We start from the raw sequence: 18,389 nt of genomic DNA, 5'->3' as shown, positions 1-18,389 counted from the left end.
TACTCTCTACAGTTATCGTATATTAATTATATACTCACCTTTAATTTTTTTTTCTTACATCACTCTGTCTTGGAAGTTGTCAGCAGTAATCTTTTCCATCAACTTTTATTATTATTAACACTTTTTATTATCACCTTGTTATAAGTGACCCAATGTTCTATTCTGAAATATCCGCGTCTTATCTAAATACACATATTGAAATAAGTCTTGCTTGATTTTATATGGTTTTAAAAATTATATTCTTTTAAAAGCGATGACTGGAATCACACCATTTAAATCTTATATTACCTAACATTGTACGGATATTCTACTAGATTATAGCTCTAAGCTATGTATGGATACTTTCCAAGCAGTTTCCTCTGAAATTATGTTGCACACATTGAAAAAAACTACTCACTCTTTTATACATTTCATATATTTGATCTCTGATAGAGCTAAGCTTGGTGCTGATCTAAATTCGTCACCCGCTTCGTATTCTTTTCGGTGAATCCAAGATTATATTTTCCATTTTTTGATATATAATGACTAATATTCATTAGAGCTGCAACACGCTTAAAAATACTTTCAATGAAAACCTTTGCAACTTAATATTTAACAGTGAAAATGTCACCTCTCGAATTTTACTGGAATGAGAGGGCCTCGACTTGTCCGAAGTAACTGATTAGAGACGCAATCTGTTCTGTCTGGCTTCGGCATTTTCAATCAGAGTAATAATAAGCAGCGATTTGAAATGTTTCAAAACTGGCAAAGCGTTAAAACAACGTTTGCTGGTTTATAACCGGTAGTTATTGGTTATAACTAATATTTTGAATTTTGGCATTTTTGACAACCAGGCCATTTTTTTGATTTGACAACCGATCGACTTTTGCAGACTCATTCGTTTACGTGTTACAACGCATCAGACAGTATTGTATCTCTTTTTAACTGGAATAAAATGAGAAAGAATATATTGTCCGATTCTAAAACGAATTTACAAATTGCGGCAGGTATGATGACGTATGTTCACTGCTTCTTTGGATAGAGTATATTATACCACGTAACTTTTAGGCTATGTACTGCATTCGAGGGATCAGGGCCATATGTATTTTAAGACTGAATGGTGTAGCGAGTGAGATGGTTTTGGTTTATTTTCTAATAGATAAAACTATGACTGTCGTTTTATATCGTCTCTGCCGTTCAACATGTCGCCTCTTCTTTAAATAGACTTGTAATGGTATTTTGAAGATATATTATTTTGGATTAATAGTTCCTGTGTTTTAAATCCTTTAATATTTCATAACTTGTTATTGTACAAACATATTGTACGGTATGTAAACGACTAGTACCAATGCATTTATTATAACAAAATAGAAATTTTAATATGAAAATGTCAAAAGCTTTAAACTTATGGAAGTATGTTGTAAATAAATTATTCCGTTTATTCGCTACCGGGTAGTAGTTAAGGTAAAGGAACGGTCCTCAAACAGCTGCGACAGTCGCAGATTCGAATCCCACCGGGTATGAAATGTTATTGTAAGATTTACTGGAATTGTGGTTGTCCATAGGGAAAAGTGTAAAGTTCAATAGGGAACAACTATCCCATTCATGTTAGTTTTATTTTGTTCTGGCCTAAAACCAGACGGTGGAATGCATGATGCATACCTGGTTGCGGAGACTTGCCCTGGAGTGATAAGTTGTGCGCAGTGCGTAACGCTTCTTATGGAAAATGATGGCCTGGGTTTTCAGGGGGTTGATTTGCAACCTCCAGAATTGCAACCACTTGACCGCATGGTCGAACTGCTTCTGTAAACGTTCATGAATTGTAACTTGGAACCTGGCGGCCGTGAAGAAAGCAGTGTCGTCAGCGTAAAACGCAACGTCAATGTGCTCCTTTTTTGGTAGATCTGAAATAAAGAGGTTAAATAAGGCTGGGGCCAGCGAGGAACCTTGAGGATGCCAGCATCGATTTGTTTGCGACTGGAAAGTGATTCCCTGATCTTGACCTGGAAAGATCTGTCCGAGAGATAGGACTTGAGATCAGTTAGGTCTTCTGGGAGGCCTAACCGCACGCACTTTGCGATCAATCCGTCGTGCCAGACCTTGTCGAAGTCCCACGTACAAGATTCAGGAAAAATACCGACTGGAAAAATTACCAATCTCTTCTCCTGAAATCCGATCCAATTCCGAAAATTAACACAGCAGAACAGCTCGAGGAAGCCGTACTCAAGCTAACTCGTGATATTCAGTCTGCTCATGAATCTGCCACAGTCAAAATTTCATCACAACCCCAGCCGTGGAAAAACAACCTTCCCGCTTTTCTTAAACGTGAAATTCGTATCAAAAATGGTTTATGCAGATTAGCTCGATTCACCCTTGATATTGCAGACAAAAGGGAGGCGAACAGAGCATGCAAGAGGGTAAGGGCGGCCGTCTCGACTTGGCGAGCAATGAAATGGAACTCATTTCTCGCGGACCAAAGACTGGATGGCCCCCCTTCCTTCTGGCGTGTCTCCAAATGCCTCGTGGGGAAGACGTACAATGTCATCCCTCCCTGAAGGCAGCGGTTATAGGAAATTTCGCAGTCATTGACCAAGAAAAAGTCGAGCTTCTTGCAGAGACCTATGAAGCTCAAATGAAATGCCTCCAACCCGCAGAGAACACTAAAGCTAAAGACAATGACACTGTCATCAACAAATCCAACTCCATCAAAAGACTAGTAACCCCAGCCTTTCTTCTAAACCATTTCGTGTCTCCAAAGTCTCTACAGACTATGATCGGCAAACTTCAAACCAAAAAAAAACTCCAGGTTTCGACGGAATATCGATTAGCCAGTTAAAAAACTCCCGCATAAGCAGCTCGCAGAACTGGCAATCATCATTAACTCCATCATGAGGCTGCAACATTTCCCGGCGTCTTGAAAACACGCACATATAGCGGTTATACCCAAGAAAGGAGTACAATTATCTCCATCTGATTACAGGCCTATCAGCCTTCTCAGCGCCATTTCGATGCGAAGGTTTCAGGAAAGTTTCCTGGATGAGAACGATGTCAACGTCGGCAATACGAGCTGGAATGCCCGAAAATCTAGCGGTTGAAGCACTGTACTGGCTGGCCGTTTCCCCTCTGGACCTCGACCTTCACTGTGATGACACTGTGTTTGGTCATGTATATGATCTGTCGCTCTTCTCGAGGGGCAACTACCTGAACAATTGGTAGTTCTATCCCGGATTTTAATTTCCATTTTTGCACAAATTTGGGATGGAAGCCTTGATCAAAGAGAAGTTCACGTACCTCGTCAAAGCAGAGTGATTCTGGGATGTTTCTTATTATTACCGGAATGCTTTCTCCTCCGGATGACAGAAGGAATGGTAATTCCTTTCCTCGAGCAGGGTAGTGAGTTTTCGATAATCGTCGCTTGTGGCGACGAATAAGAAAATGCCCTCCTTTTTGTTTCGGGTTATAATTTTGTAATCGAAGGCTGTACGTTAGCTTTAGCTTTCGATTGGATAGATTGAATGACCGGCTTGGCTACTGGATTGGGTTGTGATTTGGAAGCAGTTGCCTGTTTCCCCTTGTTGCCGGCCTTCGGCAGCTGGCTTTCCTGAGGTGGGATGATGGCCGTCTTTTCCTTTTTCCCACCAAGGTGAAACCGTCGTCTGGGTCTTCAGTTTGGTCTGACCGTTGTGCCGGTTTAGCTGGTGTCTGGGCCTGGGTTTCTGTGACAGCGAGAATATTTATTTCCATGTCATCTTTTTGTTACTTCATGAAGTCTGTAATGGTAGCAGTGAGAATTTTGATTTCTCCTTTAAGATCTTCGGAAGCCTTTTCGCTCTTTTCCAGCTTTTCCGTCTGCTTGTTCAGGGCGTCTGTCTGTGCTTGAGCGAACATTTTCACTTCGGCTATCTGCTTTCGCAGGTTTTCATTCTGCTTTGAAATACCATCTGAAGATGGTCCATTAGAATTAGGAAAGCTGGAATAATGGTCAGAAGGCGACGTCGGCTCTTGCGTTCATGACGCCATTGCCTTGTCTGTAAATACGCCTTTTCAGCGCTTACAGACGCTTTTTTGGCGTAGGCACTGGTGGAAACGTGATAACGGATCGACCGTCTCAGAGAAAGTTTCGGGTAATTCTCGGAAGCGCAGATAGGTTCGGCGGACCGGACACGACCGTTCTCTTCGAGAGCTAGCACGGAACTCATTCATGTTAGTAATAAGGCTGATTAAAATCGGATGTCTTTTAGTCTGGATCGTCTCCATGTTGATCACTCCCACTGGTGCGATGCAAAAGAGTAAGTCATATCCAAAAAAATTCTATTTGGTAAAATAAAAAAGACATCGGATTTTTATAACAAAAAAAGAAACTACGTTTAATAGTTTTGAAAATATTTGTCTATAACTTTATAACAATAAATAAAATAAGATTATTAGGCATTTCTATTTATTTTAACATCATTTTAATATACCAAGCAATCAATACAAGTAATTGCGATATTCTATGGGAAAACACGTGTAATAATCTATAATAAGTATAATAAATACGTGTAAAATATATGTATCATTTCTAAGTGGTTTTTATTTTTCTATTTCCTTCCCCAATAATACTGAGATTTACAGAGATGTATTTTTAATTAAAGCAAATATAGAATAAGATGTCTTAATTATCTAAAATACAACAAAGTTGGTATAAATGATTTTTAATTATTGAGTGCAAAGTTTTCTTCCAACAATATTTATTTTCACATTATTTTTATAAATATATTTTTTGTGCTTAAATTTCTTTATTATTCTTCCAAAAAAAGGAAGAAATGTTCAAGTATTTAATTTGACTTAATTTTCAGGTAACTCAGGCACGAATTCGCGTCCCTCTAACTCTGCTTTCTATAGAATTTACCGATGTATTACGTGCTTGTATATATTTTGATTATCTATATCTATTGTCGAAAATTTGCAGCATCAATTTAAATAAATGATAATCAATCTAACCTTACTCTTAAATTCAATGGATTTGTTTACATAAAATAACAGTTTTACATTTAGTATTATTCAGTTATACAGTGTATATGGGCACTAATCAAGGAATGGTCAAAGTTGCATTTTAACATTATTTTCATTATTCTTAGTCAATTTGAAAAAATCTGCTTGCGAAACTCATCTAATACTTTTAGAAACTTTTTGTCGCTTTTGGTTTCAGCGATTTAAAACTGATGATTTTGACGTCAATGGCAAAAAATAGCTAGGAGGACAAAGTTAGAAGATAAAGAATTAAAGGACTTATGGGACGAAATAAATTTCAGACAGTCTAGTTTATTACATGACAACACTTAGCCACATCTTGCAAGAGTTGTGAAAGATGACAACCTAACCTTACTATTAAATTCAATGTGTTTGTTTGAATAAAATAACAGTTTTTATTATTATTCAGTTATACAGTGTATATAGACACTAATCAAGGAATGCTCAAAATTGAATTTCCAACATTACTTTCATTACTTTTCTTGGTTAATTTAAAAAATCTGCTGGCAAAACTCATCTAATACTTTTAGAAACTTATGGTGCTGCTGCTCCGTTATATTCTATTTATCGCTTTTGGTTTTAACGATTTAAAAGTGGTGATATTGACGTCAATGACAAAAATAGCTTGGAGTAAAAAACTTAGAAGATAGTGAATTGAAGAAGTTTTGGAAGGAAACAAACTTCAGACATTTTAGCAATTGATAACAATGATTTACAGTTTTCACTATTGCATGACAACACTTGGCCACATCTTGCAGGAGTTATGAAAGATGCACTGTCTGTGTAAGTACTGTCGCACCCAATGTACTCATCAAATATAGTGCCTTCTGATATTACTTGTTCATATCGATGCAACACATTTTCGAAATGCTGAAGATATGTGAAAATGGATCGATAATCGGATTGCTTTCAAATCCCCATCGTTTATTTGGCTATTGGAAATATTTTGATGAATACATAATGTATCAGTTGTTCTTAATAAATTCCTTTTAAAGTGAAATGGTCAGAATACATGCAAGCACCTAATATCATACTTTAATTTCAGTTTTTTTATACTTATTTATTTTTAATTTTAAACCCATCACGTTACATTTTTGTATACATTTATTGAGGCTCCTTTAATTTTTCAAATGTCAAATCAGTTTTTTTATTACTTGATACCTATCTGTCAATAACATAATATTGGCAAAAGACCGGAAATTTAGAGAATAGTTCCCTTGCTTTTTGGAATACAACAAATCCTACATTTATCAAATTAATAATTTATTTATATTATAAATAGAGCCCTTCATTTCATTCAAATATTTTAAAGAATAATTTCTGAGAGTGTGAATTTGACAATGGCAAATAAGTAAATTATTGCTAATTTGTAGAATACAATTAGTGATATTTTGTTATCGATAATTTGTGAAGCGATATAACTGATAATGTTTTTAATGCAAGATTTGACCTGTTCTTTTTGTCAAATACGTTTTTTTCTCAGTTCCAACATTTAATGGGTCAGTATTTTCACTTGTCGTATGACTTTTGTTATCTTTTCAAACAGCGCACTGCTGTTTTGATTTCGATATATAATACTGCAATCCATGTTTTATTCATTACTATTTTAGCTATTATATTTTACCACAACATTTTTGTCATATTTAAAAATAGCAAATAATGGCTGGAGGTAATAGGATGGATGTGGTTTAATTTCCTTGTAAAGCTGAAATAATTCAATAATAGTTTTGGCTTTTCCAAAATAAACTACGCAAATTCTGCTGATTGATGTGTACACAGTAACCATGGTTTTACTGAAAAAATCTTAACCCTCTGGCGCATTTTTGCGACGATTTTTATTTCGATAGATGGCAAATTTTAAATAACCCAGGAAATACAGAAATGAAAAAATGTTGAAAAGGTAACAATTTGAGTGTACGGATATAGAAATTGGTGCAGTGGTGATTTGCGCTTGTCTAGAAAGTTATTTGCATTTGAAGATAAGGGAAAATGTGCTATCAACATATTGTGTACAGTTTACTTTAACGTATTTGTCAAAACCCTCTGTTGAAATTGCTCTCTTGTTTTTGTTCTGGTAGTTGTTATGTGAAAGTTGAGGGTGAGGTGCTTAATCATTAAAAAAGCGACGAAATTCTTGGGAAAAGACTTACACGATAAATAAATCAGTAATGAGGAGATTTTTTTTGAGCCATAAAATTGCTTTGAATCATTAATTTCAATAAGGCAAACTGATTAAAAACTCGTTGTATTTTTAAGGTTCTTTATGAATTCTTCAAGTGGCTACCGTATAGTGTTGAAATAACAGTAATTTTTCAACCAGTAATAGTAAAAGTATCTAAAGCCGGCTTGGTGGTGCAGCGGTAAAGGCGACAGGATAGTCCATCTAGTGTTGCGATAGTCGCGGGTTCGAATACTGCTGGGGCATGATCGTAAATTTATGTTTGTGATTGTTTAATATTTGTGATTTTCCTAGGTAAGAGTATAAAATCCGACAAGGATAATGATCCCAGTCACGCCAGTAAGTTTTAAACCCGAACACATGAGAACTGAATGAATTAATGCCCTGAACTCAGATATTTAATCCCTATGTCAAGATTAGTTTTAGTTTCATTAAACATCATTTGGCTTTTTTTGATGTAATAATGTTTCGAAATATGTGAAAATGCAGAGACAACGTTGTAAACACGATTCAAAATGTTTTTGTTACGTATTTGGATGTTATATGCTCGACAAACGTGGAAAAATAATGGCAAATGTATTCAAAGATGCGTATTTGAAGTAGTTGCTTTTGCTGTACTAAATACTGACAAGCCATGGGTACCAAAATTGTTTTGCAACGCATTCAGAATAAGTTGCACAGGTGGTCATTTGGTGAAAATGTATACTTTTCGTTTTCTCTGTTAACGTTATGGAGAGAACAGAAAAATCATGTAGGTGATTGCTATTTTTGCTCATTGAATATCGTTGTTATAAATGCAAAAGCAAAATTTATGCACAGTATAAATATCCAGACGCATAATCAGTGTCGAAACCAATTCAACATATGGACAGTAATCAATTGCCAGGCGCAAGTGCGAAAAATGTCTTAAGAACTTGATATGTCAGAGTTGCAATAATGGAAACATCTTGACTCTAAAACACAGGTTTATAAACAGAATTATAAATCACGCCATGTTGTTTTTCGGAAAAGAAAATGATATATATTTCTACAATGATATCAAAGGTTTATTTGATGTGATAGATATAGCATATGATCGAAATAAATGGCGTTTATTCATAGATAGTTCTGGTCCACATTGGAAATAAAAAACCATCCATTACGATTACTCACGCACTACAAACTAACTACTCAAATACAATGAGGATAATTGGTAGCAATCTAAAGTTACAGGTTATAGGTCTACTGTTTGGGATTCAATATGTATTCACGAATTTTAGTGTTTTTGTATTTGTGGGACGGGCATGCAATTTATTATCATTATATGAAAATGGTGTACCCAAGTAGTTCCCATTATAAGCCAGGATAACAAAATGTATCTTCTGTACCACTTGTGAGCCTACATGAAGTTTTATTGCCACCTCTTCACATTAAACTTGGCCTTCTTAAAAACTTTATCAAGGCTCCTAATCGGCTTTTCAGTACTCAACCACGTTATTTCCAAAACTGTCATACGCAAAAATCAAAGAAGGAATATTTGCTGGAAAACTAATGACTGACGAAAAGTTTACAAAATGTTTAACGACTGATGAAGCTGCAGGTTTGTTTTCGTTTCAAAGTTTTATTCACAACTCTCTCGGCAACCACAAATGATCGGGTACAAGCACGTAATTGACAATTTGTTGTAAAATTACTACAAGATTCGAACTCGAATGTAACTCAAAACATATTTTCTGCATTCACATTTTAATTTTATTCTTCAAAACTTAGGAGGCACGAGAGACGAACAAAGAGAATGGCTCTACCAAGATATAGCGAAAATTGAAAGGCGATACCAACGATTTTCGGACAAACATAGAGTAATATTTAAAGTGTTAACTTAATACACATAATTTCAGAATTGTTTTGCGTGGCCTCAGTAGGAAGATGCTGTAAGGCTTACAGGCACCTGTAAAGAGAATATTTTATTCGGAATGTATTTGATTTGTTGAGGATTTAATACGTATCACGTTGACATCTGACGTCACTTTCTACAGTTATACGTAATACTTTAACGGACAAAAACCAAAATGAAAATGTACGATATTACTATAAATGTATTATAAATTTACTGCTGTGCTTTGTTATGGTAAATTCGAGGAGTTAAAGAGACAGCTTAAGGAGCTCCTTGTTAATAGCTATTAACAATATAATAAAACAATCGTGAGATAATATCTTGTCTATAAAGTCAAACTCGTCTTGTTGGTCTATGAATTATATTATTTTATTTTGTATTAATGGATTTATTTTAACATACTTATTGAAAAATAAAAAAGTCCCACCTATCGCCTTAAGCCAAAATATTAATTTAATAATTTATAATAAATAATTTTAATATTAGTTAAGTATCTTAATGCTGTTCGTACTTTATGTCAGATACACAAAAATGGCGTCATAAACAAACAATCGCGTTAATAATTCAAATGAACCAACCGAAAAAGTGGTCTCAGAGCCAGCATTAGTTGGACCACGCAAAACATTTCCTCGGTTTCGCCTATTTAAGTAAAACGATTATTGTTAGACCCTAATGCGTGAAACATATTCCAAAGAGTATAATAGACTCAGTCCAACCTCTGTTCCTGATTTCTGATTTATACTTTATAATTGGCCGTTAATAGTAAAAAATAGAAATAATGAATTTATTGAATATTTTGAAAACTACCAATTTTAAAAATGGGCTTCTGATTTGGGTTCACTTCACAAAACCGTGTGTACCTGCGTAATGGAGCCTATTTAGTTTAAATAAATGAGCAGTCCCGTGAATGCAATACTTACGCTTCGAAACTGAATGTAAACATTCATGAGATAAATTTCAATAAAAATGTTAGCATTTTTCACGCAAAAAAAACATCGCAAAAATCAATAAATCATTGTAAAAGTATAGTACGTGTGATTTCTAGTTGTTCCCACATTATACAAAAAATAATTTTCTTCAAGAGAAGGAATAATATAGATTCCATTATTCCATTAATTAGGGAATAATTCAAGTTATAACCCAAAAATGTATTAATCTATTAATCTCCTATTAACATATGCCACAATAAAAATGTTTCTTAATTAATATATTTCCAAGGAAATATAATATTTTGGATGAAACTTTGCACCCAATATATTAATAAATTGACTTACAGAAACGAACGTAGATAAAGTTAGCGGAGTAAATTTCCCAACCGTAAAATATACCGGCTTTTTAGCTCTCATCATAGTAAAAATCATCCGTTTCTTAAATGATGTAGTTGTCGCTAGCCAACTACTGCTCCATAAATAGAATGGTATTTCCTGAAACTGATTTTCATTGTATGTGTTAACAATTATGTTTTTATGATTGTTCGGTATTCACCTTTAATGTAACTTCATTACCGAATGAACAGTAAAGATATAGTTGAAAGAACATAGCAGCCATATAAACACACTCGGCGAAAAATTGTTTACTAAATGGAGTTGCCTAAAATATAATAAAAGCATCATACAAAATAATTACTACCAAAATCAGAATACCATTGAAACCAAATATAGACAGGTACATAAAATGAACAATGTAGCTGTGACCTGACACAGAGTTACAATACTGTACATACTTTCTAATTCATGACAGCATCTAAAAAGTGATCACATAATAAACAAACCAAATTTGATCTCGAATTCCGTTTTCAGTACTTAAACATTGTTTGTAGATGCTTAATTATTTTTTCCATTTCTGTGTCCATTTCCTTCGCCATTTCCGTTGATTCTAGTAGTTTAGTAGTGTGAAATTTGTTTTTAGTTAAACGAGATGCGCATCTTTCTCTAATAGTGTAAAATGCACCTTGAATTATGTGTACATTTGCAGTTACACAGTTCATTAAATTCATAAATAAGGAATCCATTCCAACTACACTATAAGCATAGGAAAACATAGGGCCTATAAAGTAATAAATAAGTTATGAAACGCGTAGAGTTAAAAAATTGAACTTGAAAACATTTTATATTAATGTAAATAAAATATTATTAATAAAAAAAATGAACCGTCTTAAAACCGAACGAAATATTAAAAATAATCAAATTTAATTTTTTTAATTTTTAACACAAAAAAGCTATCTACTACATACAATTCTACTACTCTATACAAACAATTTAGCTTAATACCTACCTAAATTTATTTATCTGTTTTCAATATTATTTTACCTACTACCAACTAACTAATAACTTTGACGTCAGTGCTGAACCCAAACGGTTATATTAATATAAGAACCCAAACAATACAAAAATCTATTTTAAATTGGGTGTATATAGTAGAATATATTTACAAAATATTTTATATATTTTTTATAAGAATATAAAATACGTGTAGTAGATAGGTTAAATAAGGTTTTTGTTTATTTTTATTCAGTTATTATAACAATTATTTTTTAATTTTTAGTGAGTTTTTTATTTATTTTTTGATGCCGGTTCAATTTTTTTGTTAAAAATATTTTATTTTCTCTTTTTAGTGTTCATTACACCATAGAGGAAGTTGCCTACGGTATTTCCACGAGGTCTTATATGCTATAGTTGCTATAAAAGCAAACTGAATGGCTTTTTCACTGAACGACTTTCGATTTTCTCTCACATCAGCTCAGCAATAACATTATACACAAATATTTTATTATTTTAGATAAAAAATATGTGAAAATTTACAAAAAGGCACATACAACCTTTGAAATTTAAGCGTTTCCCTCGATTTCCCCCATCAGATCCTGACTTAGTTGCAATGGAACTATCTTGGAAGTGCACTTTTTCGAATAACAAAAGAATTTTGAAAATCGGTCAACAATTGACGGAGAAATCGGCGAATATACATTAAAAAATATATATACAGCTGAACATAAAACTTCTCCTTTTTCGAAGTCGGTTAATAAGCGGCGACTTGGTGAAGCGACGGTGCGCAAAACACTGCCTAATCAATAGTATTCTCTTATAAACCACATCCTTATATTGTAAACATATCACTCGTCAAGCCAGGTCATATATAGAATAAACGATAGACAAGATACCAGAGTGTTATTTGCGCTGTGTAACGTCATTCTCATGAAGAAATGATTGATGTATGTGGTCGCTATTCCTTGGCAGCTTACTGTCGTAGTTGTGAGTATCATCTCTACCTTCGTCTGCTAGCTTTCCTTGGTAATCTTTTGGATTGCACCATTTTTACCCTAGTTTCACTCATCATCATCATCACTACATAGCTGGTGATTGGGGGGACTGTCTACTTCTCAACCAATACTCTGCTGAAGGTGCCGCAGGATTCTGAGCTCGTATAACTTTAGTATCCAATTCTTCAGTTCGCTTTCTATAATTTTGGTTCATGCTTATTTAGGGGCTGTTTGCTATATCTTCCATCCAAATGTCGAATTCACCACTGAAGTCTGTGAGAAATTCGTTTATTTTTCATTCGCAGATATGTCCAAACTATTGTAAACCGCGTCTCTGAATTTGTTCTTCTATTGTGCACTGATTGTTGCATCTTAAATGAATGCCTTCACTTCTAATAGGATCTCGGAAGAAATATGTAGAATATGCCTTAGGCATCATATAAGAAAGATCTGAAGCTTACACATGTCAAACTGTAACAGTGTCCAAGTTTCGGAACTATACATAATGGCTCTGCATTGCGGATTATATCATAAAGAATGCTAGAAACCTTAACGTTTGTATCAGCGGATTTAGCGCTATCATCATATATTACGTTGAAAAGCAGTAGAGATATATCTTCTTGACAAACATCGGCTCATATCGCACTCACACACTGTTAACGGAACCGGCATAAGATGGCTGAAGGGGCTTAATAAATTTTAGAATATGTTTAGCTTCTAAAGTTGCCCACAGTGAAAGCCACTGTATACAGTCGAAAGTAGAATGAAAATCAATTAAAAAGCTCATCATCAGCAGACGTAGCGCTAAAATATCTGCACAACCTTAAATGAGTTTAAATCCCGCTTATTCTTCTTTTCTTGTATTCTCGAGTTCTTTAAAGTCTCATTTCTATGAGATCTGCATATCTTCATAAACATCTTTCTGATAATTAACAGGAGACTTATAATAATCGATAATTGTTATATTGTTTACTCTTGCCTTTTTTCAGTACAAGTACAATTATCGTTTGCTTCCATGCTGACGGTACTCTTTCCGGCCAAATTTATTTCCCGGGTTTCCCCACCGGCCTTGACCATCTCTGTCGTAACAAGACTGACATCAGCGGTCTAAACACACTTTAATGATTTTACTGCCGTTCGCAATTCATCCATTGTTGGCTCGTCAACAAAAAATTAAGTTTCTGGAATGTCAATTGCTGGCGAAGTTGTTAAAGCCTGTGGTGGATTATTGCAGAATTGTATGAAGAAATCCCTGCATCATTCGAGACGCTCATTGTGTGACTTTACGAAGGTTCCATCTACTTTTTGAATATTGTCATTGGTGTGTTTAATGTTTAGTATAACGTCCGATATTCACGTAACCTTTACATCGGTGGCTATACCATTCCAGTAGACTTTTGATTCTAGTTTTTTGTCTGATATCTCTATTTAATTTTCGGTATTTCTCTAGATCTATTAGTTTTTGCTTGTTTATGATCTTTTACCAATGGTAAACATTTGTGGGCTGGGCTGAGCTATGTTTTTGTGTTTTTTATCAACCAAAAAATTGTTTCAAATATTTCCTTTTCTATTATACCAATATCTGTATCGTTTAGGTGTTCCAGTGCCTGGAACTTGTTTGTTATTTCAATTCCCTCTGATGTTTTGTATTCTGTAAGTAGCACCAGTCGCGATTGATTCTATGCGATTTTTTACACTTAGTCCGGTGGAGTCGCAATTGTACTAAAGAGATTAGGCTCTCGTATCGGTCTTACATTGTTAAGCGCCTAACACCGATGAAACAATACCACTCAGATTTTCCATGTTAAATAGTGCTTCGCTGTGAAGATGTTGGGACACCCACCACAAAGTTATTTAATGAAGCAAATGACAATAAATGTAAACCATTGTAGATGTAGATGTCACTTCTTTCTCTGGTATTATAGATCCAAAGTACCATTATAGATACAAAGCTTCGTGTATAAGGTGGAAAGCCGAAAGAATAAAAATGACAATATTCCGCTTTCCGCATCTAATATCTTGCTTCAAACTGACGGAATTAATAAGAACTTATATAAATAACTGCATTTCGATTGAAATCATACTTATTCTTTTAGACTTTCTGATTTATATAATTTTCATGTATATTTTTCCAACACTAGAGGGAGACTTATTCCTCGATAGTCTCTGTATACCTACTGCAGTATTACATGCGCTATCTTTTGTAATAAGCTACGAACTAATTTAAATATCTAATAAAAAATCATAATATTAATTAACAATGAAATATAGCAAAAGGCCCAAAAATAACGGTTGGACACTTTAATAAGCGCTCTAATCATGAAAATATATTTCTTCAATCATTCTTTTACATTGTTGGTTTATTGAATTGTAATGTAGATTAACTGCTTCCAATATAGTCAAACACAAAAAAAATTAATATCATCGTCTTCAGTCATTTCCAGTGTTAGCTATGACAGTAAAATTTACAACAGTCACTATTTCAATGTACATCATCTCATAAGCGTTCATTTAAAAATAAGCTTCGTTACTAAATACATATTTCAATTTTTTTAAATATTTATATCGAAGGAAACTATAATATAAAACGCAATAAGTTTCTGATCTACAAATAATACTTTTTCTGGGAGTTTTATTGAAGACTAATGTATACAACATTCGTTGTTACGTTGTAATGTACCGTTAAAGTTTTTATAGACTACAAGGAAACAAAAAAAGATCTAGTATAAGATAGGTTTGTTCTGTGCATGCCCATTTCGGTAATCTACATCTGGTTATGTTTATTATTTGCTAATTGTTTGCTTTATTATAGTATATTAAACACCACTACCTATTGGTATACTACAAATTAAAATTCACTGAAAAAGGGAACTAAATTTAAAATATAAAAAAAATAATATATTTTAAATATGACAATATCAAAAAAGCTACCAACATATCCTCTTCCAAGAAACCTTATACTGTTTGATAGGGTATGTTAAATTTGTATATATTAATATTGCTGCTGAAACTGTTGCATACAATATTGTTCATGTTTAAAGTATGCAAAATACATAGATGCGACTAGATGAAAAATATAAAGTTAAATTTTTAGTGAAATATTTCTTAATATTTTAAAGCAACTTTTTTACCACTGAGGGTTTATCTGAACCTAGAGTTTAACGTGGGCTCCGCTCCGAATCACGGTCCTCGGCATTAAGCCTACCGACTGGCCAGTGGCCAACTTAGAGACCATCCCAGAAGACATCCGGTCTTACCTAGCCTCGTTTATTGGCGTGACTGGGATGGTTATTCCTTGTCGGATTTTCCACCGTTTGTCCTAAAGATATTTAAAATCACAATCACAAACATAAAGCACGTCCATGCCCCAACAGGATTCGAATCGGCTACTATCGGAACAGTAGGAGGACTGTCCTGTCGCCTTGACCACCGCGCCAACGAAGACAGCTTTAGTTATATTATTTTAAGTTATTCAGAAAATAAAAAAAACGTATATCAGTAAATTTAAGCAAAATAAGTATCCATTGATAAGAGTTGATTTTATTTTGAGTTAAGTTTTTCAATTCCACTAATTATCCTAAAATATTAATAATCGTATTGCGATTAATTGCTTAAATAGCTTAAATAATAATGTGAACAGTATCATTAACTAAATTTACATAATCAAACTCAACCGATATGTTATTAATTTTATTTAAGTGCGCAGGTACTTAACTAGCCGATCATATACTACAGCTTGTTTGTTTCCTTGTAGTTCCTTTTCCACGCCTTTATCGCCTATTTGTTTTGATATCCTTATTGCACTTGAACAGCTTCAAACAACGCTCTGAATCGGTTATGTGTGATCAAATGCATTTTGAACGCCAATTTACATATACTTTAGTTTTAGTTTAATTTTTTTTAATCATCTTATATTTTTAAGGTGTTAGCTATTTAACACAACGTAATTTTACGGATTCACAAGACTATTTTGTAGATCTTTTTATGTTTGACTGTATTTCTGTCATTGATATTAATTGATGATTGAAATAATACATAATGTTGACACGCATCGTTTGAAGGTTATTATTCCAAACCATCAATTTGGCTTCCGTAATATATACTTAACTTTAGATTAGTCTACCAAATTAATAAAAACCTAAACGATAAAAAATATTGTTCCGCTGCATTTCTCGATATATCACAGGCCTTCGACAAGGTGTGGCACATTGGACTGCATGTTAAATTGAAAAAGCTTTTGCCCCATACGCACTTTCAACTGCTGAAATCATACCTCACAGAGAGGCATTTTATTGTCAAACAGGGTGACGAATACACTGACCTACACCTAATATATTTGGGTGTTCCACAGGGCAGTGTTCTTGGCCCATTGTTATATCTATTGTATAGGTATTATATTGTATATTTGTATATGACGATACAGCGGTTTTACCATTACACGAGGATCCAATATCAGCTACAAGAAACCTCCAACTTCAGCTTAACAAAGTTGAATTGTGGTTGAAAATGTGGCGTATCAAAGCAAACGACACAAAATCTACCCATGTCACCCTTCGTAGAAGAACATGTTCCTCACTAAAATTAAATAATCATGAACTTCCGCAAGCAAACAACGTGTGACAAGACGCAAACAGCTTGGGCTTAAACTAACCCAAATGTTTTGGCTGATAGGACGTAAATCTAAACTATCATTAGATAACAAGGTTTTGCTGTATAAGTCAATACTCGGGCCCATTTGGACTTATGGTATTGAAATGTGGGGTACAATTAGCAAATCTAATATAGCTATCTTCCAGAGGTTCCAGAATAAAGGGTTGCGAGTCTCGTCGATGCCTCGTATTACGCCGCCAGCAAACTGATTCAGCGCGATATCTCCTTAGAACCCATAACGAGTGTGATTCGAAGTGTTAGTGCGAAATACTTTGAAAGACTATTAGTGCATCTCAATGCACTCGCCAAACAGTTAAATGTGCGTGATGACAGTGTAGTGCATAGGTTCAAATGCAAACTACCATACGAACTGATTAATAGACACATGGAGTGAGCTCTCTAGAATAAGTTAGAATAGCCTTTAGTATAAGTTAGGATACACCTTAAAATAAGTTAGAATAGTATCTAGAATAATATTTAGATTATAAGTTGTACAGCAGATCACTTACTCAAGCGATCTTCTACATGTCAGGATAGTTATATTGTATAGTGGAAATCATATAATAATACTTATTGGTCACGGGTAGATTGCTAAAGTTCTAAGAGATTAATAAAAAAAATCGTTTGAAGATTAGCATTATTTGGAAATGATATAGGTCTGTTAGCAATAGCGCCTATAAAACCTGTGCGAGATTTTTGAGAAAAAGTGATATTTCTTCAAAAAGTAGTTTTGATTATCCTATGAAACCATTGTTAATATTAATACTCACATACCTCCTTGATATAATATAGCTAATAAATACGTATAACCAGTATCGTATTTGAAAGGCATCCAGCTATAATAGGGCAATGTTTTTGGTAAGATTGTAGTAGAATTTTCGCCATTATACTTTATATGCTTTATGGCAGCACTTATTGCTGGTATATATGATGAAATCAGGGTTGCATGAGCTAAACCCAAAAATAGAATACTATATTTGATACCAACAAATTTATATTTCTTCCATATAGTAGATGGGTGAAAACTCTGAAAAGAATATTAAAAACGTACACTGGAATTAAATGGTAAAGAATATATGAAATAATATGTGCCATAAATTCTATTACATTTTGCGTTTTAGTACTAAAAGACAACATTTAACTTAATTTGTGGATCAGGGTTAATGATATACCGCTTTTTATTCAATGCAACCAAAAATTAAAAACGAAAAGTATATAGTAAGTATACAAGTAATACAAGTAAAGTAAAACTATGCAAAGTAAACATAGCGCATTCTGATATTAATTTGCTCAGATCGGTGCAGCTTGGCTGACTTTGATTTCGAAATGCCGAAGAATTGTGAAAATGGATCGATAGTTAAATCACCAAACCAACCCCATTCTTTCGACACGGTATCACCATATTATCAGAAATATAGGAAAACGTTGTGGAATATTTG

The 18,389-nt window shown here is 33.9% G+C and overlaps 1 protein-coding gene across 1 annotated transcript; it reads right to left on the bottom strand.

The window, feature by feature from the left end:
- Positions 1–4,231: 4,231 nt before the first annotated feature.
- LOC143191339 (odorant receptor 4) lies at positions 4,232–17,977 on the bottom strand. Its single transcript, XM_076396273.1, has 6 exons — positions 17,725–17,977; positions 10,847–11,090; positions 10,688–10,787; positions 10,530–10,634; positions 10,319–10,474; positions 4,232–4,641 (listed from the first exon to the last, which is right to left on the bottom strand). Exons 1-6 carry the CDS (start codon positions 17,780–17,782, stop codon positions 4,588–4,590), a joined length of 717 nt encoding a protein of 238 aa, XP_076252388.1. The 5' UTR covers positions 17,783–17,977; the 3' UTR covers positions 4,232–4,587.
- Positions 17,978–18,389: the final 412 nt, after the last annotated feature.

Source organism: Rhynchophorus ferrugineus, unplaced genomic scaffold (assembly GCF_030347505.1).
Source record: "Rhynchophorus ferrugineus isolate W39M unplaced genomic scaffold, kcgeb_rfMv2 rfM2, whole genome shotgun sequence".
Taxonomy (NCBI): domain Eukaryota; kingdom Metazoa; phylum Arthropoda; class Insecta; order Coleoptera; family Curculionidae; genus Rhynchophorus; species Rhynchophorus ferrugineus.
Note: the sequence above shows the minus strand (reverse complement) of the source record. Positions and strands in the feature narration are given on the sequence as shown.

Coding starts and splice junctions, on each gene's coding strand:
- LOC143191339 (XM_076396273.1), bottom strand. CDS start 17,782: ATGCCTTTCAAATACGATACTGGTTATACGTATTTATTAGCTATATTA. Junction 10,788..10,846: donor CATCTACAAACAATGTTTAA/GTACTGAAAACG, acceptor ATCACTTTTTAG/ATGCTGTCATGAATTAGAAA. Junction 10,475..10,529: donor GTAATGAAGTTACATTAAAG/GTGAATACCGAA, acceptor AATGAAAATCAG/TTTCAGGAAATACCATTCTA.